Source organism: Rhamphochromis sp. 'chilingali' (assembly GCF_963969265.1).
Source record: "Rhamphochromis sp. 'chilingali' genome assembly, chromosome: 9".
NCBI classification, from domain to species: Eukaryota; Metazoa; Chordata; class Actinopteri; order Cichliformes; family Cichlidae; genus Rhamphochromis; species Rhamphochromis sp. 'chilingali'.
In genome coordinates, this window is record NC_137936.1 from 28,220,075 (window position 1) to 28,247,295 (window position 27,221).

General features: G+C 40.3%; 1 protein-coding gene across 8 annotated transcripts in view; it reads right to left on the reverse strand.

Annotated features, from left to right (window-relative positions):
* The window catches only part of ptprt (protein tyrosine phosphatase receptor type T), a 336,999-nt gene that overhangs the window by 210,996 nt on the left and 98,782 nt on the right, over positions 1-27,221 (reverse strand). For all 8 annotated transcript variants that reach the window (XM_080890788.1, XM_080890791.1, XM_080890787.1 and 5 more), the window contains exon 8: positions 14,744-15,037. In XM_080890788.1, coding sequence (XP_080746914.1) covers positions 14,744-15,037 — 294 coding nt within the window. The remainder of the gene's footprint in view (positions 1-14,743; positions 15,038-27,221) is intronic.

Consider the following 27,221-nt stretch of genomic DNA (forward strand, 5'->3'; position numbering starts at 1 on the left):
TTTGACTACCAGACACTGCCAGTGGAACAGTCACTTTGTACTACCATGTTTACTATATCTCATACCATGGTGGAGACAAGTTCCTTGACATATGAAAGGCCCCTTCATATCAAGTAGCACTGTGATGAAAAAATCATGTTCTGGTTCAAGTTAGTCTTGTTTTATCGTTTTGTCAGAGAGCATTTACGAGGTCTGGAATCGGCCAAATAAAGACAGAGCAATGAGAATAAAGACAAGGGGAAAACCGGTTTCATTAAAATGGCAGTTACATTTTTAAAACTTGGAAGATATGTCGACTGTCTGCTTTCAAAAGCACCTGCCGTCCACTGTAAATACATTCAACTGCATCAAACTCTAAAATCAACATGTCAGTGTTATTGTGATAAGTTTATATGGCAACAGAGACTTTATAGAGCACTTAAACAGACTTTGCATTTTGCCTTGGAAAACCAGTCTAATAAATTGGTCTTCAATGTGGTATCAGAATAGCACAGATTTCTAAACAGCAAAACTAACTTGTTTCACTGCAGCAGTTTCAGAAATCAAATATTAAAGTTCAAATGCCAGTGTCATACTAATTTTCTACATAAGCACATTTTAAAAATGTCACCTACAAACTCATTTACACTTGGTAATGAGGCATTGTGGCTTACAAAGTTTTAAAGCACACAGGATGGATGTGTTTGTTAAAAATAATTTTTTAGCAATAAACAGCCTTGTATTCATCAATATAATTTTAATGATACAGCTATACACTGACACAGTGGCAAATACACCACTTTACACATAGTGATACTCGTAGAACATCTCTTTTTCTAAAGATATTATTGTTTATTAAAATACATTTGTGTGATACCATCATATTAACAACTAAGGGAAATGCTAGAACGTTGAGTGGTTGAGAAATAATATTATTATTATTATAAATCAAGGACTTCCATCCATCCATCCATCCATCCATCTTCATCCGCTTTATCCGGCCGGGTCGCGGGGGCAGCAGCCTAAGCAAAGAGGCCCAGACCTCCCTCTCCCCAGCCACCTCCTCCAGCTTATCCGGGGGAACACCAAGGCGTTCCCAGGCCAGCAGAGATATAATCTCTCCAGCATGTCCTGGGTCTGCCCCGGGGCCTCCTCCCGGTGGGACATGCCTGGAACACCTCACCCAGGAGGCGCCCAGGGGGCATCCTTGTCAGATGCCCGAACCACCTCAGCTGGCTCCTTTCGATGTGGAGCAGCAGCTGCTCTACTCTGAGCCCCTCCCGGATGGCCGAACTTCTCACCCTATCTCTAAGGGAGAGGCCAGCCACCCTTCGGAGGAAGCTCATTTCTGCCGCCTGTATCCGCAATCCCGTTCTTTCGGTCACTACCCACAGCTCGTGGCCATAGGTGAGGGTAGGGACGTAGATCGACCGGTAAATTGAGAGCTTCGCTTTTACACTCAGCTCCCTCTTCACCACGACGGACCGGTGCAGCGTCCGCATTACTGCAGCTGCAGCCCCAATCCGTCTGTCGATCTCCGGCTCCCTTCTCCCATCACTCGCGAACAAGACCCCGAGATACTTGAACTCCTCCACTTGGGGCAGGAACTCATCCCCGACCCGGAGTGGGCACTCCACCCTTTTCCGGCTGAGAACCATGGCCTCAGATTTGGAGGTGCTGAAGCCAACAGAACCACATCATCTGCAAAAATCAGAGATGAGATTCTGAGGCCACCAAAGCGAAAGCCCTCCGCCACTTGGCTGCGCCTAGAAATTCTGTCCATAAAAATTATGAACAGAACCGGAGACAAAGGGCAGCCCTGGCGGAGCCCATCACCCACCGGGAACGAGTCCGACTTATTGCCGGCAATGCGAACCAAGCTCTTGCAACGGTTGTATAGGGATCGAATGGCCCGTAGCAATGGGCCAGACACCCCATATTCCCGCAACACCTCCCACAGGACACCCCGAGGGACACGGTCGAATGCCTTCTCCAAGTCCACAAAACACATGTAGACTGGTTGGGCAAACTCCCATGCACCCTCAAGTATCCTGGAGAGGATAAAGAGCTGGTCCAGTGTTCCGCGACCAGGACGAAAACCGCATTGTTCCTCCTGTATCCGAGGTTCGACTAACGGACGAACTCTCCTTTCCAGCACCCTGGAATAGACTTTCCCAGGGAGGCTGAGGAGTGTGATCCCCCTGTAGTTGGAACACACCCTCCGGTCCCCCTTCTTAAAGATGGGGACCACCACCCCGGTCTGCCAGTAAATCAGGACTTAGTTAAATTAATTCAAATGGTTAGCTCCATTGTCTCAGAGAAGGAAGGTCCTACGAACCAACCTCCACCATCTGACCAGAAGTTTGGATGTTCTGCCCGTAGGTGTGAATGTGAATGGTTGTCTGTCTCATTGTGTTAGCCCTAAATTCTGGTTCTCACCATGTAAGAGCTGCAAAAACCTCAAGCGCCCCAAGAACCTGAATTGGCTGGCTGGCTGGCTGGCTGCATACTATACGTGTTGTTTTTGATGGCTTTAGAAGTAAAATTAAAGGGGAAGCCATGGATAAATTGCCAATAAAAAGGATGTACCATAATTGTCAGGCTATAAGCCGCTACTTTTTGCACAAGCTTTGAACCCTGCAGCTTTTTGTCAGGTGCGGCTTTTCTATGGATTGTCCATGATTTTTGTGATATTGTATGAGGATTTGTTTTGTTTGTTCCGCTGTTGTACGGCACTACGTTGCCTGGCGGAAGGGCATGTGATCAGACATACAGTATCGGGGTTCAAGAGTGGTATGTTGGTCACATGTCCGTCCGCCAGGCAACGTAGTGCCGTACAAAGTAGCGCGAAAAACAAACTTCAAAGTAGCGCTACGCGTTCAGCGGGAGGCGTGGATGACGAGCGCCGATAACCTTGCGAAAAGCAAGTTATGCTCAACTCCACCAGTGGATTCTGACAGCGTGGAAAAGTGTGAAAATATCCACGAACACCAACGGATTTCGAAGGGCTGGACTGCTGCATGATGGAGAGGAGGACACCGCCACGGCCCTTCTTAGGGTGTTCAACTCTGACACTGACAATGAGGATTTGTTTGGTTTTGAAAGTGACAACAAAGGAAAGAAGCTGAGAGTGGATGAAGTAGCCATCCTGAGCCTGTTCGTATCCGACACTGGAGAAGAGGACTTTGGTGGTTTTAGTGCGCCGGAAGAAGAGAAAGATGGTGGTGAATGACTGACTTTTCTTCTTGTTAAAGCCGTGTCACTGCACCTGAGCCTAAAAGGTAGTCCGAATCTATTTTTCTGGTGTGCTGTAGGTTATTGTTATGTACTACATTTGTTACTCGTTTATGAAGCACAGTACATGTTTCGTACTTGTAATTACCGGTGCTTGTACATATACCTAAAAAGTTATGCAAATATGTACCCATAACTTGTTTTTCAAAATATTAATAAAAGGGGGGTGTCTCCAAACAGCCATCTCTTTCCTGACAGTTCCCTTTGTGCATATTCTCTTACATATGATGAGTCAACATTGAAACACCTGCGGCTTTTAGTCAGGTGCGGCTAATGTATGTACAAAACAGGATTTTCCCCTGATTTTAGCTTGTGCGGCTAATATTCAGGTGCGCTTTTCAGTCCGGAAAATACGGTAATTGTCTTAATTAGAAGCAAAACAAGTCAGGGATAGCACACAGAACTAAACATTGGAGGTGAGAGTTAACGCTACAGAAAAACTATAAGCCACATCTTCAACATCACTGTGGCTTTTCTGAATAATAATACATAAGAGTATTATCTGTCATTAGAGGAACACTGCTAAAAAGTTTAAAATATAAGCTTTTATAGCTGTATTGCAGAGGCTGATTTGGCAACATCTGAACGCTTTGGGTAATAAGAGAAGAAAGACTGGGCTCAGCAAATGGGGGTGGAAGCATAAAGTGCTCAATTTGTAGGTGAGAGGAGACTAGCTGAAAGTTCCATGCAGATGTCCAGTGATTTGGCAGCCACTAGGAACCTTCTGATGACATCCACTTCTGACTGAGGGCTACAGCTCATCAACCGGTAGCTGAAAAGAGCAGCGTACATTTGTGACATTCCATTTCCTTTTCAGCACAATGTGCTTATTTCACAAAAAATATGGATCCAGGCTTTGATTCAATACCAGTGCACCTGCAAAAATCTGAGCTCTGAACTGTTTCATTCTGGTAATGTTTGATGTAAAACGGATGCACTCCCTTAACTGCATCTATACTGCTTGGCTCGGCAAAACGATAGAGCAGTGGTGTCAGCCAAATCAGTATATACCCAGCAGGTGAATTAAAAATCCATTTTTATGGAGTAACACATTAGCCAACACTCACATTACCATCCTTCACATAAAGATCTACTTTATAAGAAACGGCCAAGAGAGGGAAAGGAAAGAAGATGCTCAGATGCAGTATATAACCTCAGATGAATTGAGTCTTTATAGAGTGCTGCATATTAGCCAACATTCACATTAGCACCTGCCTTCTATAAAGAAGAGACGCGGAATGGAAATTGTATGGGAGTAAAAGGCAAAGAAAATATACTAAGGGAAGATTTAAAGACCGTAGGTGAATAAAAAGTCTTTATTGGGTAACAAATTAGCCAACACTTACATTATCGCCGCACATAAAAAATATTAATTTATAAGTAAGGGACTACAGGAGGATACACTTACACTTTGAAGAGGTAATGTTTAAGTTAAAAGCTGATATTTATAGAGACAAGGATCACAGCCAATGTTCACATTTTATGCTTGGGAACTTTGAATTTCAAGCAAGAGTAGAGGCAAGAAGACAGAGGATCAGGGAAGGATAAAGGAGAGGGAAAAGGACAGAGATACAAAGATGAACGACAAGTAAGGGGAAGAGAAAATGTCAGGAGTGTGTTTGTGTGTGTTGACAGGCTCTCTGCAGCTAAGCAGTGTCACTGACTTAAGTAAGAAAGATCAACAGGGATGAAATGAAATGATAGAGGCTCATTTTGAAATCAGATCAAGAGCACAATTTATAGGCATAAAAACAAATTATTCAAATGGAAAAAGTTGAGGAACCATTTGAAAGCCCTGAAATGTATAAAGAATGATGATAAGGAAGATGGGGGAATAGGACCAAGAAAAAAAAGAGGAAAGAGAGGAGAAGTTGTAGAGGAGAGTGCACAGTGAAATCAATCATGATCAAGGCCATGTCCTCACTGAACCCAGCCGGTTCTCCTTCCCAGGGTATCAAACGCTGCAGTTTTGTCAAAGTCGCTAGCATGTCAGACAGTGCTCTTTGCTGTTGGTGCCATGATGCACAAGTTCAAGCAATACTAGTTGGACAAAGGAAATGCTTTTACTGGAAAGAGCCATAAGTGTGCATAAAAAGGAGCTTCGTCTTTGTATTTGGTCTACTTTTTTGTAACTCGCTCATTATTTTTACTTTCACTTGCTGTTCACTTTTAATTAGTTATGCTTTCACATGCTTTCTGTTTTCATTTTCACTTGCTGTTTTATTGGGTTTAGACCCTGAAACTATGAAGACTGTTGAAATGAAGCTAAAGGGTACCCATCGGGCTAAAATGTGATGCCAGTTGGTCCAAATTATATGTATGTATATATATTTGTGTGCGCGTGTGTGTGTTTGCCTTGTCATTTTTTTCTGAATTATTTAAGGTTTCTGGTCTGACAGTCTTTTGTTTTCCACTGACATCGCCTATATATGGCTTAACTTAACAGGCATAACCTGTCAGATTGTCAGTTAATAGTGAGTCACTTTACTGAGTCATGTTTGGGTAGTTTTTGCAGGAACTTCGACATAATTTTATGAGTCTATGACAGTTTTTCAAGTTGCCCTCCAGTTTTTTCTCCATTCTGCTCCTTTTCCTACTTGCTTATGTGAGAAATATTGGTAGTTAGTATTTTCATTGTTAGCAGTTTTCTTTATCTGCACTGGTATAACTGTTATGGAATAGTCCATCTGTGTAGCAACATCTGTGCAATAAATAGCTTCACCCTATTTCATTCTAATAATTCCCATTTGGTATTTTACTGAAAACTGAAACAGAATAACATTATCTACTGCATTTATGGAGTGATCAGTTGCTTCAGGGATCAAATCTCTTTGTTTTTAACTATCCCGGCTTTTAAAGGGGAAGAGGCAAGATACACAACAAGCAGGTCACCAATCAATCCCAGGACTTTAATGTTCATAGAATCACAACATACTCTCCAAACATCCTTAAACAACTCATCTCCTATAGCACCTCTTTTTTGTAATCCACATCTACTTCTTAATTAAAAGTTCAACTAAACCCTTTCCTATTGCCCTCTGATTTACCAGTTAAATACCTGGGTTGCGTGGACCAGCACTGTGTCTCCATTTAGAGATGCAGAGGAAGAGTGAGGGGCAGGCTGCAGGTAGAGAGGTTGCACAAATAATACAAAAGTGTAATCACCCATAAGCCATTTGAAACCATGAAGGAAGAATTTTAATGGTGATGGGAAAATCTAAAATATATCATTTTAATGAAAAGACATGATCTTGAAGGTGTGTAATAAATGCCAGGAGAATGACTTTAACCTTGGTAGAACCTCAAAATCCCATCCTTTCGTGAACCTCGGGACCAAAAATTGTCCCGCCCCAAAAGTGCTCTAAAAATGTTATATATCAATATTTTTTTCTACTTTAAATTAGTCAATCTTTTAAAACTACTTCTGCTTAAAATATCCATGTCAAGTTTTAATTATATTTTCATTGTTTTAACCCTTTAAATCCCAGTTTTATTACATGAGCGCCCTGTTTTTTTAGCCCCAAAAAACAAAAAAACTAAATATTTTCCAAAAAAAACATTTGAAGTAATATTTGTTTGTTATTATAATTAGGCCTTTAGATGGACCAAAGATTGGCACCAACATTCATTTCGATCCACTTTTATTTTTTTTGCAGGAGCGCATTTCATAAAATGCACACACTATCGGTCCTAATCGACCACGCCCAAAAAAGTGCTATAAAAATTTTATATATTAATATTTTATTCCACTTTAAATTAGCCAATCTTTTAGACCTACTTCTCCTTGAAATATTCATGTCAAGTTTTAATTACATTTCGCGGATTTTAACCCTTTATATCCCAGTTTCGTCACATGAGCGCACTGCTTTTTTTGCCCCAAAAAACATAAAACTTGAATATTTTCCAAAAAAACCATTTGAGGTAATATTCAATTGTTATTATAATTAGGCCTTTAGATGGACTAAAGATTGGCACCAACAGTCATTTCGATCGCCTTTTTTTTTTTTTTCAGGACCAGAAAATGGTCTCCAGGCGGCAAATGCTGCTCCTCTAGGCCGAAAAAAGTGCATCTTCCCGGGGTAAGTCGCGACGATGACCGGGGCACGATGACCGGGGACTGCTTTTTCCAGCACACACGTCCGATACCACGTGACAACAAATATGTCATTTCCTGTTGACTAAAAAAAAAAAAAAGCACCCTCTCACGGTCCTAGGGACCGAAAATGGTCCCGCCCGATCAGCGGGCGAAGCCGCTGCTGCACGCTTCAGGCTTCATTTTCCGCAGGTCTGTCTAAGCAGCCCGCTGTTTTCCAGCAGGGGTCAAATGTGAAGCAAGGGCGCCACTCGGTGGACAAATAAAAAAATTACAACTCTAAGGCCTCCTCCAAAATGAAAATGAAACTTAAAAACATCGACGATCCCTTTGACCGTAATTAATTTGCAGTGAAAAATAGCGTTTATAATGGGTTTCAAGGGGCAGAAATCGGCCACGAGGTTCGATAGTGGATGTATGCCTTTTATTCAGCCATTTAAGCTCATTTAAAAAACTCAGACTGGAATTTTAAAATAAAATGGGAAAAAAATACATGTTTGAAAATTTGGCTATACTCCATTAAACACAGTGGAAATGGCGTGGAATTAAAAAACGCAAAGGCCACGAAATGGTCCCAGGTTCTACCTGTTGGTGAATCCTAATTTGAATGGCTGTAGATGATAACAAGAAGAGAAAGGTGAACACAGGAGGTGTGGCGACAAACACACACATGCATTCCAGCAGCCAGCAGGTGCCTGCCTGTTTCAATCCTGTCACGCACAACACACACAAATGAGCACACATGGAGCACCCCATGAATGGTTGTGACAGCTAAACACTGCGCCACTAGCCCAGAAACACATGTTCCTTTCTACTATGCTTTCCACACAAACACAAAAAGAGTGACCACCGGCTCTGTTCCATTTCACTTCACGTCACTGGCTTCTCTTTCCCTTACACTGCATCCTTCTTCTGTCTCTTTCTTCTCCTCCTCTCCATTTCTTCTGTGCTCCATATTTTTTTTTATTATCCTTTTTTTCTTGTTTTCTTTCTGTAACTCTCACCCTCTCTTCTCATCCTTTAGCACATTTTCTAGTTTCTGTTGTCCCCCCCCCCCCCGCTTTGTTGATTTGCCACTGTCTCACTGCAGCTATTTTTATTTCACACGCAACATTTTTCCACCTAATCCTATCTCACTGTCTCCAATTCCTCTTGTGCCTCATCTTATTCCTACGTGAGAAATAGTTATCCCTTTTCACCTCGCAGCTGTACACCTGCTGAAAACAAGTGGCTACTTCTAAATGTACTGCAAGTACACACAGACAAACTGTTCTGAGATTTGAGCCTCTGTTCAATCTGAAGTTTTGTTTGAGCAAAATAGCAAAATAAAAATTTGAAGAGTGTGTATGTGGCATGTCTGCGAAAGGGCAGAGAGCTTTAGATGTGCATACCAGGAAGTTTGAGACAGGACAGGTGTGTATGTGTGTGTATGTAGACGATAGGTGGGCTGAGGGTGTCTCTTTGTGTTCACAAGAATAAACACAGTAGAGACCAGGAAATTCAGGTAACCTGTGTGATGATGTACTCCAAGGTAGGGCTGGGCCATATTATACCGTTCACAGTAATACCGGTATAATGTTAGGCAACGATAGGAAAATGAAATATCGCGATAGAATGAGTAAAACGCGCATGCGCAGTGCCTTTGTTTTCATACGCACATGGCCGATTGTTGAGTGAAACAGATGAACCAGAATTGGTTTGTAAAAATGGTGCAACTTCCGTGATGTGGAACTGGTTTGGTGTTTGTCCGTCAGATACACAACAAAGCACATTTTTTTGCAGAACATGCAAGCGGCCGTCGTTATTGTCGTATTTGTGGGACTAAGATGCTCTTAAATCTGGGAGTAATCTGGGTCCTAAACTGTATTGTTCAGGTCAAACAACACTGCAGCATCACTGAGAGTTAAAAACTGTCTCAATTCTTTCATCTTTAATAAAACGATCAGCATTGCTGCTTAACCAGGTGAAACTATGAAGTTTAACTTCCAAGCATCCATGAAAACAAAATGTATTACATTTAACGGAGTTAGAAGTTAGCAGGAAGCTAGCGGAAGTTAGCTCGCTAGTTTCGCTAGTTACCTAAGCATGATATGGCATGTTCTGACTGAGAGATTTCTGGAAAAATTCAAACGCACAGCTCTGCTATCACGTCCAACATAAATGAAGACAGGAAACTAAACAGCAGTGACGTTTGTAGGGTTACTGAAGTTGGGCTAGCTGGTATATAATGATGTGCTACCTGATCGCTAGCGACACAGCTATGTTAGCATAACATAAACAGTGCTGGAGGACGAACACTAACACTTTTCCACTTATAAAAGTTAACGTTAAAGTTCCTGATAGTTAGAGACAAATGCAATCACATGGCAGGATGCTGTAAACGGACCAAACTTCAGTTAGGAGAACAACTGAGATAATCCATCCACAATACAAGGTTAGTCATTAATATACTGCAACAACATGGGAATAGAGCAGCTGCCAGAGAATTCAACATTAATGAATCAATGGTACAGAAGTGGAGGAAGCAAGAAGAATGAGTTTAATAAAGTTTGATTTATCTGACTGCTTTGTTTCGCTTAATGTGCCTTATAATCCCGTGCACCTTATGGTCCGAAAAATACGTACTGCACACTGCAGTTTAATGTTGCAAAGCACCTCTTTTTAACTTCAGTGGATATTATACATGGTTATGCTCAGGATATGTCAGCCCATTTCTACTGGAAATGCCTTTTGGTTAAACTTTAAGCAAGGAATTTGCATTTGCACTGTTACATTTTTATAAAGGTTTTAATGTACATAAAAACCAGCTTCTTGTTTAAGTGAAAATAAATGGAAGGTTGTCTTTTTGCGCTAGTAATGTTGTGGAGTTGTATTTTGTCTCGCATCAATTATATCGTTGGTTATATCGTTATCGCAAATTTTCAAATATATATATCGTGATAAATATTTTTGGCCATATTGCCCTGCTCTACTCCAAGGCAAAGAAAGAATACAGATCTATTAGAGGTGTAGAGCTGGATTTGTAAAGGATGCTAAAAGGGAAAGAGAAGCAAAATAATAATAATAATCATTTTCTACAGTTCTTATTGTCAACAAAAGTCAATAAAACAAATACTCACTTCAAAGTCCATATATTATATCCCTCTGTGCCACAGAACCTCATTATTGTCCAAATAATTACATCCGCAAGCAACTCTTACTGCTGAGTGATATGTTCCTAGAATGAAATAAGGAACTATAACATAAACTAATGCATTCATTTTTTTCTTTTCAAAGATATTTCAAAGAGCCAGATTATAGGTGGACTTAAACATTGTAAACATTCACTGCTTTGCCCCCTGGTCCCTCAGGGAGATTTATTTCTCCCATATTTAGAGCAGCTATGTGAACTAATTTTATAGCCATGTGACATAAGAATCTATAAACAGCTAGAAAAAAAGATAATACAGGAGAACAAAACAGGGTGTATCAAAAAGAATCATCCGAATTCAAAAGGCCATAGTTTTTTGTTTTTTTAAGTAATAGACATAGAAGCTTGTGGTAAATTTTAAAATATCTTCTGAAAATAAAATTTTACACAAAACTTGTGTCCTCCTCCATACGATAGTCAAACTTGTCCCATACTATTGGGAGCATGTCTGGAGCCGCTGCAGCAATGCTGTTGTTATGCCGCTACTTCAACCATGTGAAACTCACTTTAAAATTAGAAGATTCATTTTGGTGTATTTCATTGCAACTTATGCTGTTTCTAATTGTTCTTCCACTACAGGGAGTGCAGAATTATTAGGCAAATGAGTATTTTGTCCACATCATCTTCTTCATGCATGTTGTCTAACTCCAAGCTGTATAGGCTCGAAAGCCTACTACCAATTAAGCATATTAGGTGATGTGCTTCTCTGTAATGAGAAGGGGTGTGGTCTAATGACATCAACACCCTATATCAGGTGTGCATAATTATTAGGCAACTTCCTTTCCTTTGGCAAAATGGGTCAAAAGAAGGACTTGACGGGCTCAGAAAAGTCAAAAATAGTGAGATATCTTGCAGAGGGATGCAGCAGTCTCAAAATTGCAAAGCTTCTGAAGCGTGATCATCGAACAATCAAGCGTTTCATTCAAAATAGTCAACAGGGTCGCAAGAAGCGTGTGGAAAAACCAAGGCGCAAAATAACTGCCCATGAACTGAGAAAAGTCAAGCGTGCAGCTGCCAAGATGCCACTTGCCACCAGTTTGGCCATATTTCAGAGCTGCAACATCACTGGAGTGCCCAAAAGCACAAGGTGTGCAATCCTCAGAGACATGGCCAAGGTAAGAAAGGCTGAAAGACGACCACCACTGAACAAGACACACAAGCTGAAACGTCAAGACCGGGCCAAGAAATATCTCAAGACTGGTTTTTCTAAGGTTTTATGGACTGATGAAATGAGAGTGAGTCTCGATGGGCCAGATGGATGGGCCCGTGGCTGGATTGGTAAAGGGCAGACAGCTCCAGTCCGACTCAGACGCCAGCAAGGTGGAGGTGGAGTACTGGTTTGGGCTGGTATCATCAAAGATGAGCTTGTGGGGCCTTTTCGGGTTGAGGATGGAGTCAAGCTCAACTCCCAGTCCTACTGCCAAGACACCTTCTTCAAGCAGTGGTCCATCATCAAATGTGAGATTTACAAGGAGGGAAAACAGTACACCTCTCTGAACAGTGTCTGGGAGGCTGTGGTTGCTGCTGCACGCAATGTTGATGGTGAACAGATCAAAACACTGACAGAATCCATGGATAGCAGGCTTTTGAGTGTCCTTGGCTATATTGGTGGCTATATTGGTCGCTGATTTGTTTTTGTTTTGTTTTTGAATGTCAGAAATGTATATTTGTGAATGTGGAGATGTTATATTGGTGTCACTGGTAAAAATAAATAATTGAAATGGGTATATATTTGTTTTTTGTTAAGTTGCCTAATAATTATGCACAGTAATAGTCACCTGCACACACAGATATCCCCCTAAAATAGCTAAAACTAAAAACAAACTAAAAACTACTTCCAAAAACATTCAGCTTTGATATTAATGAGTTTTTTGGGTTCATTTAGAACATGGTTGTTGTTCAATAATAACATTATTCCTCAAAAATACAACTTGCCTAATAATTCTGCACTCCCTATAGATGAGTAAATTTCACTCTGGCTGTGTAAAAACGTTCATAAACATTGTCTGTTGTGCATTTTCTAACTGGTATAGGTAGAGAATTTTATTTATTACAACATCCAAAAGCAAAAGAAAGAGTTAACATTTTTACTAGTAATTCTGCAAACTGGCATCTGCTGTATATATCAATTTGTAAAAGCACTCTTCAAACTGTAATTTAATATTAGCAAAGTCATCTCTCTGCATCATCACTGAGTATTGTAGCTGTTGATTCACAAACCTGAAAAAATCTGGATGATACGTTGAATAAGCATTTTCTCTGTAGATAGAAGGATAGAAGGTAAGGTCTATGCCTCGTTTAAAGAATTGGTTAGGCTCATATTCTACAAGCTAGTAAGCTATTTAGCTAGCAGGTTTGCACAATGAGTTCTTTATGAGAAAACATTTATGTGTAGGGCCCATAAGACCCCAGCGCCTCACCAGCTACTTGTGTTTCAATATGGGAGACAGAAAGTAAGAGTGAGAGATTGAAAGTGAGAGATAGATAAAGCAAGGAAGCAGGGAGAGAGACCAAAACAGAGACTGTAGTGTTAACACATAATTTTCACCTGCTGATTACCACAGAGTTAAGAAAAAAAGAAAAAACATGGGGTGGACTGAAGACCACAAATGCACAAACACAAACACATTGTGGTAGACACACAAGCATGTACACAATGCAGACATACTCACACACACAAACACAGAAAGATATGCACACAGTAGAGTTCACACGTTCTCACTCACACATAACACAGCAACCGCAAATACACAAAATTCCCATTCCAATTAAATTTAAGCATCTGCCAAGTTAATGCTCCAAAGTTTTGACAGAACTTGTAGCATAAACAACGAATGCCCCAAGGCACACACACTAGCTATGTATATTCCATCAAAAAAAAGTAGAAGCATTATTAAAGCATTTTCTCTTTCTCTCTCTCTCCCCTCTTTGAATGCAAGGTTAGATCCAGATCGAGCCCACTGTCTTTACAGAATAACACCTTCATCTTTTTGATCTCCTCTCACTCTTCATCATCATTTTGTCTTGTTCTCTCTAATTCTCATAAAATGAAGCCCTTGAGAAAAACAACTGAGACAGAATGGCAGAAGGAAGAAGGACATGGCAGAGAAGAAAGGGGGAGGCGTGAATAAAAGGGGAAAGTGTCAAAAACAGAAGAAGTAAACATTAAAGGACAGAAGGGAAGAAGAGTTCAAAAAAACGACACCATAAAGTAAAACCCAAGTGATGAAAAAGGAGAAAGGGTGAAAAAACTCTAAAATGGGAGAAAGGAAGACAAGAAGGAAATGAAGTCAGGACAAAAGAGTGGAAAACATTGCAGAGAAAAGGAAATGAAAAGGACAGAAAAAAGTTAGAAGTGGGAAAATGAATTTAAGAATGAAAGAGAGTGGGAAGCAAGAATAGCGTCAGAAAATCAGAAGACTAAAGTAGTACAGTGAAAGCAACAAAAAAGGTCAAAAGGCCAAGATAGAACAAAGACAATTAGTTGCATGGCAAAATGCAAACACAGAGAAGTCCATAGGGAATGCTGGAATGGAGAATGATGGCTTCCTACTTGTTAAGTAAGAACACACTTAACACATACACACTGACACACACCTACACACACATAAGAGGCCATCAGAGATCTGATGGGCTGTCATTTTATCAAATGAACTGCCACTTATTGCGTCCTTACACCCCCGCTGGGATACTCATTATTGGCCATGATTGCCCCCACCTAACCTCTCCTACCTTCTTCCCTGCAAACTATGCACTCCAACATTTCTTCATCTTTGGGGCTTCTTCTTAACATGTCAATTATCATCAGCTTTGATTTGCGTTCTCTTCCCAAGAAGACGTAAAAGGAAACACTTTTTTCCTCATTTTTTCCTTCTTTGTTATCTTTCTCATCAGCCTTTTTTACCTCTCTGGCTCCAAATCATGCTGTCATCATATTCAGACCATAGTAAATCATTCTTATTATATTAGTGCTACCCAAGGATTAATGAGCTGAGTATATCAGTGGATCACAGTACAGTTGTCCAACAGAAATAAGACAAAACAGGATCAAGCAACTGCAAAGAGAGATTTCTAAATGAAATCTAAATTTTTAAAAATAATTGAGAAATAGGTAAAAAGGCAACATAAATGGGAAAATAATTAAACAAATAATTAAAGCAATAACAAAGAAAAAAGTGCTTACTTACCCGCACATTTGGTCCTGGTTACCAGTGGTGGACCTGGGGGTCCTGTTCCTCCCTCTCCAGGTCTGGAAAGCAGGACCTTGATCTCATATTCTACATCTGGGTCCAGATGCCACAGTTTATATGTAGGGGAGTCAACCACATGGGTCTCTACCCAGTTCCCTGAAGTGGTCCGGTACTCCACTTCCTTCAGGATTATTGGCCCATCACCAATGATGCTGTTGGCATTGGGTTTGATCCAAAGGTAAGTAGCACCAACAGAAAGAAGCTCAGGAGGTGCAATGGGAGTGGGTGGAGCTGTGAAATAAAGACAAAAATGTTTATTTGAGTGTAAAATCTTTCTCTTTTTTTAAATAAAATAATCAATAAATATTCTTCTGAATACATCAATAAAAGGTTTTGTAACCTGAAAAATTACACAGTCCCTGATAAGTCACACAGCAAACAGGAAAAAAATACATCACTTTCTTTTCACTTTAACTATATCTGCAGCTGCCCATATGGAAAAGATATATATAAAACTTATAAAGTTTGTATCTGTCTTGTATGAAACTTGTATGAAAAGCATACAAGAGTGAAAACACATATAAGATCCCTTGAAAAATTATATAATGAAACTTGTATGTTTTGTACTGTATACTTACTAAAAAAATAGATGAAAGTAATGAGAAAATGGCCACTTTCATGAGTAAATCATATATGTTTTTACTATTTCTTTTCCATATGGGTGGCCTTATCATTTGTAATGCAGAATTACAGGATTTACTGCTGCCAAGAATTCCAGCTGTGTTCCAGTATTTAGTACAAAAAAAACTGAATGTCTCCAATCTTCTCTTTGGGTTTGAGGTGTAATTTTCAGAAATAACAATCTAAGACTTATATTTTCATTATATAGGCAAGTACTTTTTTCACACTTCAGTAGCAACTACAGACTATTTGGTCCATCCATCCATCCATCCATCCATCCATCCATCCATCCATCCATTATCTGAGACTCAACTTCTCACATCCTTTCACAGACACATGTTGTACCTTTAAGTGTACAAATCCATCAACTTTTAATGTAATATTTAAGAATTACTCTGCTGCTAACGTGCACTTTACCTTTTGCAGTGAAAATAGATACCATTAAAGCTAAAGGAGACATTTGAGATGTCAAATTCTTTACTTGTAGCATTAATCCATCACTTTGTTGACACACTGCTGACAGCTACTTTGAAATAATGGCATCTGTCAAGCCTAAAAGCATGAAGTTTTATTGCTCTTTCCTTTTTTTTTTCTTCTTGTCCAAACCAAGTTCACATTTTATAGGCAATATCTTTTCAAAATGAAAGTAACCTCTGAAATGACACATGCAAGAAAAGTTCTAACCCATATGAAAAGAAGTCTAACTAAAAGCAGACCATTTGCTTTACTTGGAAAATACTATATATAATGGGGAAATTTAAATATTTGACAAAACGACTTTCACTAAAAGCATATAAAGTGCTAAAGTGCTGCTAAACACCAATGCCACAAGGGATTTTTCATACTCCCCACTATCACATATGAATGTGTAATACATGGTGAGTATGAGACCACGTAAATGATCTTCTGTTTTCAGGAAGAAGACATTAGGTATATGCAATCTACTGGAAATTTAATTATTTGAGAAAGACAAATTACATAGTAATATTAACTTTCAAAACAAAATGTGAAGGCACAGTAGTGTGACTCAACAACTGGCTCAGTTAAAGAGCAACAGGAGCAGATGGAAACAATGGCATGGAAATTAAATGGAGTATTTTTTACTGGCCCTCAGACAGTGCCGGTGAGAATTCTGTTCATCATTATGAACTATGGTAATTAGTATGGGCAGCTCCCACTTCTTAGAAGACCTCTATATCAGCACATTGAACAGCGGTCATGACCCACTTTTTAACGGAAGGATATGATGTGCCTGAGCTGCACTAGAAACAAGAGAATGCTGTCCAAGTGTGGATTAACTTCTTGTGTCCTTAAAATGTGAGTCATAATCACACTGTAATATTCTTTTAGGTAAAACAATAAAAATAAAAATCAGTTTCCTGGAGCTTTGTTGTGATACAGAATCGTTGAGGCATCTAAACATGGATCAGCTTGAAAGTTGATTAATGATTATTAAGATGGAGGCAATGATGCTCAGAAACACACACGTGCAAATAGAGGACCAACCAATTAAAGGTCTTTTCAAAATGAAGCTTCCTTACGCTACACAGTAATCTTCTGAAAACACTTGCAACTAAAAGAGTCATTTAAAGATTGAAGTTTGTGGTCTCTGAGAATGAATCTCTTTGCGATGGCAGGTGCTTCGTCAGTTGACAGCTCTGTTATGCTGGGTAAGAATAATGGTCCCTTTACTCCTGCAGTCTAAAAGCAAAAGTCCTGATTTCCCTCTCCAAGTTTTTTACTTTCCTCAAGGCTGCATTAGAATATGTATGGTGGCTGCGGGGCCGATGAATCAACTGTCAGTTACTGCATACTCATCCATCTCAACTATATGGAGGCTAAGTGTGTGTGTCTGAGTCTGTGTGTGTGTGCATTTGTGAGTGTAGGAGAGAGTGACAGACAATAAGCATCTCTGTGTATGCCTAAGAGAGGTTTAGTGTGCTTTGCATGTATTTGAATGCATGTGCTTCTGTCAAAATATTCCCCTTCTTGGCAAACAGAAACTTTGATTCTTGGGATAAAAAAATAATAATATTTTCCTTCACAAAATAGTGATACAGTGAAATAAAACCAATCATCACTACTGTATAAATCCCAAAAAATACATAAGAGTTTTGTTACAGTCTTTTGTCCAATGAACACAGTTTAAATGTCATTTCCCCCACTCAAAACTGGTCTCAATATGAAGGGAAAAATGTGCCATTGATGATGTTTCTGCAAACAATAGAGGTCCATTCAAACCATCTTTTGCAAAGTAAGAAACAGTCATCACATTATTGTAATGAAGTAACCAAATGCATGTTTCCTTTTCTCATCCAGTGTCATTTGACTGCCTGAATTTTGGTTACCAAATGGTCTGAAACAGCCACCCAACATTTTTTCAAGAAAAACACTATCTGTGTCTAAAGTCTGTCGGATTTTTGTCTGATCACAACCATTATCTCTCTGCCCCTTGATGTCAGCATTATAATATATGGTGCAGTGAAAATTGGTTTCTAGGTTAGTTAGTTCAGTACGATAAAAAATGGGCTCCAGAATGAGAAGTCATCAGTCAGTTTAAGCTGCCCTTGCTGGCTAGTTAGTTTTATTTCCTCTTGGCTTTCTTACTAATCTATCAGTTCTGTTTTTAGGATATTGCCTTTTTATCAACAGGTCATGTAAAACAATGATGTGGACAAGCTTTTTCTAGCTAGAAAATATACTGAAGAAGTATAGGTAACGTTCAAGGTACTACAGCTGTGTCCAGTTGCAGTAGTCATACAAAACTGGATGTTACTTTTCCCAGAACATTTTTAAGCGTAACTCACAGTAGGAAAATGGTCGCATCTACTTGAAAGGCTAGACAAATAATGCGAAAATTTTTGGGAGTATTGCACTAAATAAGGTAAACACGCCAAATCACTGACAACTACCTCTAAAAGAAGCTTGTCGACCTTTGCTACAAGTGCTTTAACACAGACCTAACTGTTCATTAACATCATTTATATTCAACAACTTCTCCTGATGTTACTCCACTGGAAGAAAGGCAAAATCAATCAATCACTCCCTGCTCCTTCTGTTTTCACCCACCATCTCTCCATTTCTCCCTCTGCCAGCTCATTTGCAGCAGAGAGTTACAGAGGCCACCCGGTGACATGCAACCTGGTACCCACGATGATATGGAGCGAACACACATTTTCAGAAACTCAGACACAGACGTTTGCTGATAAAAAATTGACTCTAGTACCTCTTGTACATATGCATGCAAATGCACCCACACAAATCAAAGCATGGGCCTGCATGTAAATACAAACAAATACATGACTGTACTTACACATACCGCAACTGGAACTGAATGATAAACCGGAGATACAAACACAATAACTTGTAAGAAGCACACACAAGCATTTCAGTACATGTAGACTATGTATTGCAAGCATATGCGGGGATCTCTAATGAATAAGAAAAACTACAAACATATTCTGATCGCTAATCAGCTTTAGCCTTCAAACTTGAATTCAAACAGTGATGTTAATGAACTGTGATAGGAGGGCGAGTGGAGGGCAGAAGAAAGCAGAAAGGTTTTTTGAGAGTAAGGGAGACAGGGAGCAAATAGGTAGAACCGCAAACCATGACTGGTGAGAGATTTTATCATATATTTAAATGAAAGTAAAAAAGAGAGAAAGCGAGGAAAGAAACACAATGAATGAATGTTGCCAAAATGGTGAGAGTGAACAATGCTTTTAAAAAGTAGCAGGACAAATGCTGCACCAGCGAGCTGAAAATCACTCTTGTGCAATCAGTACTCTGAAGAAATATTTGACATTGAGTTTTTTTTATGATTGGCAGACAGGCCCTTGTTAAAATTGTGTTACAACAGACTTCAAATGTAGCTCTTGTTAGTTAAATGACTTCTCTAAACCTGCACAAATTATATTTGCATATAAGATAAGATAAGATAAGATAAGATAAGATAAGATAACCTTTATTAGTCCCACACGTGGGAAATTTGTTTTGTCACAGCAGGAAGTGGACAGTGCAAAAGTTATGACGCAAAAATTAGAATACAATAAGAATAAATACAGTACACAGCTGTACAGAATAGAATAAAATAATATACTATATACAGTAGAATAAAATAGAATAAAAATATACAATAAGATAAAAATAGAATACGAATGCTATATACAACTGAGTAAAAATACAACGATGCCAGAAAGGATTATTGCACTTAGTGTTATTGCACATGTGTGGATGTGTGTGTTTGTTCAGTTAAAGTCTTTGTTGTGGAGTCTGACAGCAGTGGGGAGGAAAGACCTGCGAAATCTCTCCGTCCCACACCGTGGGTGCCGCAGTCTCCCACTGAAGGAGCTGCTCAGTGCTGTCACAGTCTGCTGCATGGGGTGGGAGACGTTGTCCAACAGGGATGACAGCTTAGCCGCCATTCTCCTGTCACTCACCACCTCCACTGGGTCCAGAGGGCATCCTAGAACAGAGCTGGCCCTTCGGATCACCCTGTTCAGTCTCTTCCTGTCCCCAGCAGAGATGCTGCCGCCCCAGCAGACCACACCATAAAAGATAGCAGAAGCCACCACAGAGTCATAGAAGGTCTTCAGGAGTGGGCCCTCCACCCCAAACGACCTGAGTCTCCGCAGCAGGTACAACCTGCTCTGCCCTTTCCTGTAGAGGGCGTCTGAGTTATGAGTCCAGTCCAGTCTGTTGTTCAGATGAACACCAAGGTACCTGTAGCTGTCCACAGCCTCAATGTCCATACCTTGGATGTTCAGTGGTTGCAGTGGAGAATGCTTGTGCCTGCGGAAGTCTACCACCAGCTCCTTGGTTTTACTGGCGTTGATCTGGAGGTAGTTCAGCTGGCACCAGTCCACAAAGTCTTGAGTCAGACCTCTGTACTCCTTGTCGTCCCCATCAGTGATGAGGCCGACTATTGCAGAGTCATCAGAGAACTTCTGCAGGAAGCACTGGGTGGAATTGTGGGAGAAGTCTGCAGTGTAGATGGTGAAGAGGAACGGAGCCAGAACGGTTCCCTGTGGGGCCCCCGTACTGCAGACGACCCTGTCCGACACACAGCCCTGAGTCCTCACATACTGTGGTCGGTCGGTGAGGTAGTCCAAAATCCAGGTAGTGAGGTGATGGTCCACTCCAGAGTTCTCCAGCTTGTCCTTCAGAACCGAGGGAAGAATAGTGTTGAAGGCACTGGAGAAATCAAAGAACATGATTCTCACAGTGCTTCCAGCGGTCTCCAGGTGAGCGAGGGAACGATGTAGGAGGTGAATGACGGCATCATCCGCTCCAATGCCAGGCTGGTAGGCAAACTGAAGTGGGTCCAGTGATGAGCTTGTTAGGCGCCGAAGCTGAGCCAGGACCAACCGCTCCAGGGTCTTCATCAGGTGGGATGTCAGAGCCACCGGCCTGTAGCTGTTGAGGTCCTTGGGGCGTGAAGTCTTTGGCACTGGTACAACACAGGAGGTTTTCCAGAGCTGTGGGACTCTTCCCAACCTCAGGCTCAGGTTGAAGAGGTGCTCCATCACCCCACACAGTTGGTCCGCGCAGGACCTGACGACCCTCGAGCTGATGCCATCTGGGCCCGCTGCCTTCTTGCCATTAATCCTCCTCAGTTCCCTCCTAACCTGGGTGGTTGAGAGAGACAGGCTGGAGCCTTGTGTTGAGTGTGTATTGGATGCTGTTGTTGGGGGTGGGGAGGAGTGAGCAGGGTGAATAGAGGAGGTGTGAAGTGTCTGAGGTGTCAGAGGTGGAACAGCAGCAGTGGGGGTGGGTGAGTCTGCAGCCGATGTTGTAGACTGTCTCATGGTTGAATCAAATCTGTTGAAGAAATGATTCAGTTCATTTGCCCACCTCACATCCCTCCCAGGCAGAGAGTTCTGCTGTTTGTGGCCTGAGATGGTTCTGAGGCCTCTCCAGACTTCACCAACGTTGTTTTGCTGAAGCTGGTTCTCCATCTTCTGCCTGTAGCTCTCCTTCCCATTCCTTATCAGTCCCCTCAGCTCTCTCTGCACCCTTTTCAACTCCTCTTTGTCTCTGGATTTGAAGGCCCTCCTCTTCTGCTTTGCTTTTCACATTCATCGTTTTAGCCTTTTAAAAAACTCCCAAGACATAAAACATTGCATTACAAAGAAAAAAAATGCAGCAGCCAACAATAATTCTGTCATTCATACGGGAAACAGAACGTGTCTAAGGCACTCTGAATGCCTACAAGACTCAAAAATACATAGAGAAACTAACAGTATATTTAACCTGACGGAATCTTTTTTTATTATTATTATTTCCTGCAGGTTAAGTTACCAAAAAGTTGATCTTATAACCAAATCTTGATATTTGAAAAATGCAGAAAGCTCACTGAAACTGTAAACAAATAATTGTAATAACAGCTTTTCAGGTGTTATAATGAGTCAGATTCTCTCCTACATGTTTCACTAACACCACAAACTGTATGCTAAATGGTTAAAAATGCTTTTCATCTACTGAAAGTTAGATATGAATATAAACAAGAGGAGAGAATAGGCCGTTTCCACTGAGCTCTTCCTGCAGAGCTCTGTTATGCCTCTGCAGAAGCCACATACCTACTGTAGTAAAAACAAACAGAAATTGGGATACAGCGGGCAAACAGCGCGTAACTCTGGGCCCATAAAGACCACTGTGTAAGTATTTATGTCTATGTTTTTGCAGCAGTCGCAGCCCCAAAAGGTTTTATCTTTTGTATTCTGGAGTCTTGTTGTCTGAAGACTCATCGTGCCTCATGTTACTACACCCTGCGGGAACAAAGTATATGGATCTACTTTTTACTACACTGTATTATAATCCCAGCATGGTGTTTAAAGAAGGCTCATGATGTGTCTGTGTCAAGACAAATAAGCTAAAAACAAAAGACCTTAAGTAATGTTCTTTGTACAGTGGGAAAAAAAATGTCCTTGCGTGTGCTAAGTCTGCTTTACTTATTGTAGTTTTTATTAGTGTGCACACCAAAAAGCATTGGCTGTTTCTGTGTGTGTGTTTGCATTGTAGAGATTTTTCTGTCTATAATAGATTCTCTCCATTATTAAGACCTCAAGGTCATTTATACTAGACTTTCTCAAAATGTCCAATTGGTATTCAGAAAATCAAAAGCCTACATAGTTTCTATTTTCTAATTTTAAGAGAGAGATTAAAAGATTACACATATATACTAGCCCTACTAGTCTTTTAACTAATGGATATTTAGAAAAATAATCTCAAAATTGAATTTTTCAGTAGATGAATTTTTGACACACCCGCTGGTAGCAAAAAAATAAAATAAAATCTTTGAGAAACTTTAGGTGAACATTTCATAAAAGGAGAAAACTGTAGACATTTTTCATGTCTATAGTGGTCTTGACCCTTTTAGCTAGGTAGGAAAAAAAGACACATTAAGTTTCCATTTGCATGCACCACAGTCATGAAACAGCATATGCACCTGCATGACAATGACATAAGTGCTCACTTTCTGCCCTCCCATTTCAACACGTACGTATATATATATATATACAGTGGGGCAACAAAGTATTTAGTCAGCCACCGATTGTGCAAGTTCCCCCACTTAAAATGATGACAGAGGTCAGTAATTTGCACCAGAGATACACTTCAACTGTGAGAGACAGAATGTGAAAAAAAAATCCATGAATCCACATGGTAGGATTTGTAAAGAATTTATTCGTAAATTAGGGTGGAAAATAAGTATTTGGTCACCTCAAACAAGGAAAATCTCTGGCTCTCACAGACCTGTAACGTCTTCTGTAAGAAGCTTCACTGTCCCCCACTCGTTACCTGTATGAATGGCACCTGTTTGAACTCATCATCTGTATAAAAGACACCTGTCCACAGCCTCAAACAGTCAGACTCCAAACTCCGCCATGGCCAAGACCAAAGAGCTTTCGAAGGACACCAGGAAAAGTATTGTAGACCTGCACCAGACTGGGAAGAGTGAATCTACAATAGGCAAGCAGCTTGGTGTGAAAAAATCAACTGTGGGAGCAATCATCAGAAAATGGAAGACATACAAGACCACTGATAATCTCCCTCGATCTGGGGCTCCACGCAAGATCTCATCCCGTGGGGTCAAAATGATCATGAGAACGGTGAGCAAAGATCCCAGAACCACACGGGGGGACCTGGTGAATGACCTGCAGAGAGCTGGGACCAAAGTAACAAAGGTCACCATCAGTAACACACTACAACGGCAGGGAATCAAATCCCGCAGTGCCAGACGTGTTCCGCTGCTGAAGCCAGTGCATGTCCAGGCCCGTCTGAAGTTTGCCAGAGAGCACATGGATGATACAGCAGAGGATTGGGAGAATGTCATGTGGTCAGATGAAACCAAAGTAGAACTTTTTGGTATAAACTCAACTCGTCGTGTTTGGAGGAAGAAGAATACTGAGTTGCATCCCAAGAACACCATACCTACTGTGAAGCATGGGGGTGGAAACATCATGCTATGGGGCTGTTTTTCTGCCAAGGGGACAGGACGACTGATCCGTGTTAAGGACAGAATGAATGGGGCCATGTATCGTGAGATTTTGAGCCAAAACCTCCTTCCATCAGTGAGAACTTTGAAGATGAAACGAGGCTGGGTCTTCCAACATGACAATGATCCAAAACACACCGCCCGGGCAACAAAGGAGTGGCTCCGTAAGAAGCATTTGAAAGTCCTGGAGTGGCCTAGCCAGTCTCTAGACCTCAACCCCATAGAAAATCTGTGGCGGGAGTTGAAAGTCCGTGTTGCTCGGCGACAGCCCCAAAACATCACTGCTCTCGAGAAGATCTGCATGGAGGAATGGGCCAAAATACCAGCTACTGTGTGTGCAAACCTGGTAGAGACCTATAGTAAACGTTTGACCTCTGTTATTGCCAACAAAGGTTATGTTACAAAGTATTGAGTTGTATTTTTGTTATTGACCAAATACTTATTTTCCACCCTGATTTACGAATAAATTCTTTACAAATCCTACCATGTGGATTCATGGATTTTTTTTTTCACATTCTGTCTCTCACAGTTGAAGTGTACCTCTGGTGCAAATTACTGACCTCTGTCATCATTTTAAGTGGGGGAACTTGCACAATCGGTGGCTGACTAAATACTTTTTTGCCCCACTGTATATATATGTTGCTCAGCCATGTTCTTGGAAAGTGAAAGATTATAAGATTGCAAACGTGTGTGTGTGTACAGTGGGTGAAAGACTGAGTGACATTAGGCTTCAGCCCACCAGAGGAGAGAAAATATATCACCCCAGTGGCGGAAAAGATGGAAAAATCTGTTGAAATGACCAAAAATGACAGTCACTCTGCCAAAATCTGTTTTTCTCCCATTTCAACAGTGGAGCAAGAAGGAGTAATGACAGTCAAGATGATAATAGACTTTTCTTTTCTTTTGTCCATGAACTGCTTCCTCTCCCTCTATCTGGCCCGTTTATATGGGTTTTCTTTCCTTTTAATAATCCATGCAGAATAAAATCCCCAAAAATGAACTTTATCAAGTAGCTATTAAATAAGCTGGAGTTGTCTTTTATTTACAAAAATCTGAATATGTTGTTAAAGGATATGTTTTGAACAATGTGAAAGTTTGAAAAGACAATTTTCTTTTCTCTCTTTCCCCATATTAGTGATTTTTTTTCACTTTTTGCTTAATCTCCTTGTAAATTGTTGTCTTATCAGTAATACACTGCAGGTCCATTTCGCAGCTCCTTGAACTTCATCTCAGTTCATCTCACATAGCAAAGATAAGACACACGTACACACTCACATGCGCACAGAATAGCATAATTCAGATATGATAAGATCAACAGAATTTGCCAAGTGTTAATGATAACTGCCACATGGCAGCTTTTTGAGTGGAAAAAATTTATATTGGATAGTTTTTTAGTATTTCAAACTTCTCTATCTCTGATTTCCAGGTTCATCGTTCAGTGTTTCTAGAACACTGAGCACCACTCTTTAAAGTGATGTAATTTTGTCAACCAACACTTTTTTTTCTTTGAAACAGCACTGTAATTATGCAAATTGCAGAGATATTTCACAAGAGCTGGTGTCACTTCTAACCTCTAATTTAAGCGAGCTGAAGAACACTGCAAAGACACCAATTCATTTTCCTTATCATTTAAAGATCAACAGGCAGGGGTTTACTGATGACAGTTATCAGACTATGCAGCTGAAATATCAAGGGACTCTGTTTGTTGCTCCTGTCATGTGAACTAAGATATCAGATAATTCATTGTTATAAAAGGCAGCAATCCAAAAAGAAGAAAGTTCATAAGGATGTCACATTTTTAAATGGTGCTGTCTTAAATCTTTGAACAAGCAAGATAAACAAACCTGTTAGACCGAGGCATACCTAAAAGCATCTAATTCATAACTATGATGTTTCCTTTCTGCTCATTTAGGTTGGACAACATTTAAGAGACAAAGATTTTATATATTTAGAATACATGTCTGTATTCTGATGGCCCAGCCTGTGTGCTTCAAATTTAATATGGGTTTTCACTATTGTGAATGTATTCTACCTGAAGGGAAAATTTCTGACTCACTCATCAACTTGGTGTAAACTCGGTCCACTGACTTGTCCTCCCATTGTCCTCAGTATCTCCTGGTTTTAGCATTGTTTCCACTGCCTGGCACAGCCCCACTCGCTTTCACTTACTTTTGATAAAAGCTGTTTTTCCTCTGCAGATAGCAGCTCCTGTAGCTAAAGTAGTCAGCAATGACTGTCATAGCAGTGCAGTGTAAAACTACTGTGAAATTATAGTAAACAGGACTTAGTATTGACAAACTTATTTGGAATTATTTAACCAAATACCAAGACATTACCTGGTACAAATATGGTAATAAAATCAAATAGAGAAAAGCAATTTTACATCATAACATGCATATCAAATTAAGTTGTAGTCATGTAATGCGCAGCAGGTCCAGGAGGAAAGCTTGGGGGTGTTCGGGGAACAGAACAGTGTTTCCATCTTTAAGGTAGTTTAATGTTGCCATTACCAATACTATGTAAACATGTTAGATTAGTTGTTTTGAACATTCATTTCAATGTAAAATCCTGCACTCAGTCTTACAAATGTATCAAATGTGGCTGTTTTTCTAAGAATATAAGCAAATTTTGAAATTGATGCTCCCAACTGCAGAAGTCCCAGAGAGGGATTAGTCTCTTAGAACATAAGATGGCGAGGTTAAAAGCTCTATCGTGCAAACAATAAAACATTTATAAACAAGATCCAGAAAGGTTGCCAGCCTTTATATGCTCAAGCTCACTTGAGACTGACTGATGCAAAAGTTAGTGTTAGTGCCATGGATGACATACTGGTGATAACCACATTGATGCTGCTGGTATATACGGGTTTAGGAGTGACACGGTGCCATCCAGAAGTCTATTTCAGCAAGAAAATGCCAAACCCCGTCTTGCAGACCTGTATAAACGTCTGTTTTCACCCACTGCAAACATTGGAGCATTATGAAACACACAGAGGAACATGCCCTATGCAAATGTTTTTATGCCTTTCTTAAATTTCAACAGAAGTAATAATTGCGCATTTTCGACATTTGCATACGCTGTCTTTATGCTGTTGAAACTTTTTGCAGAAAAATATTAAACTATGGAAATGGAATAAATAAGGATAGATTGTGTTATCAGTACCTCTCAGACCACAGCGGTTGGTCTGACAGACTATGATGGGTCTTCGTGTTGTATGGAGTGTATCTGACAAGGTTTCACATAATGCTGTCACCGGGGAAACAATTCAGTGGTATGTGTTATTTTTTCATAGTAATTATG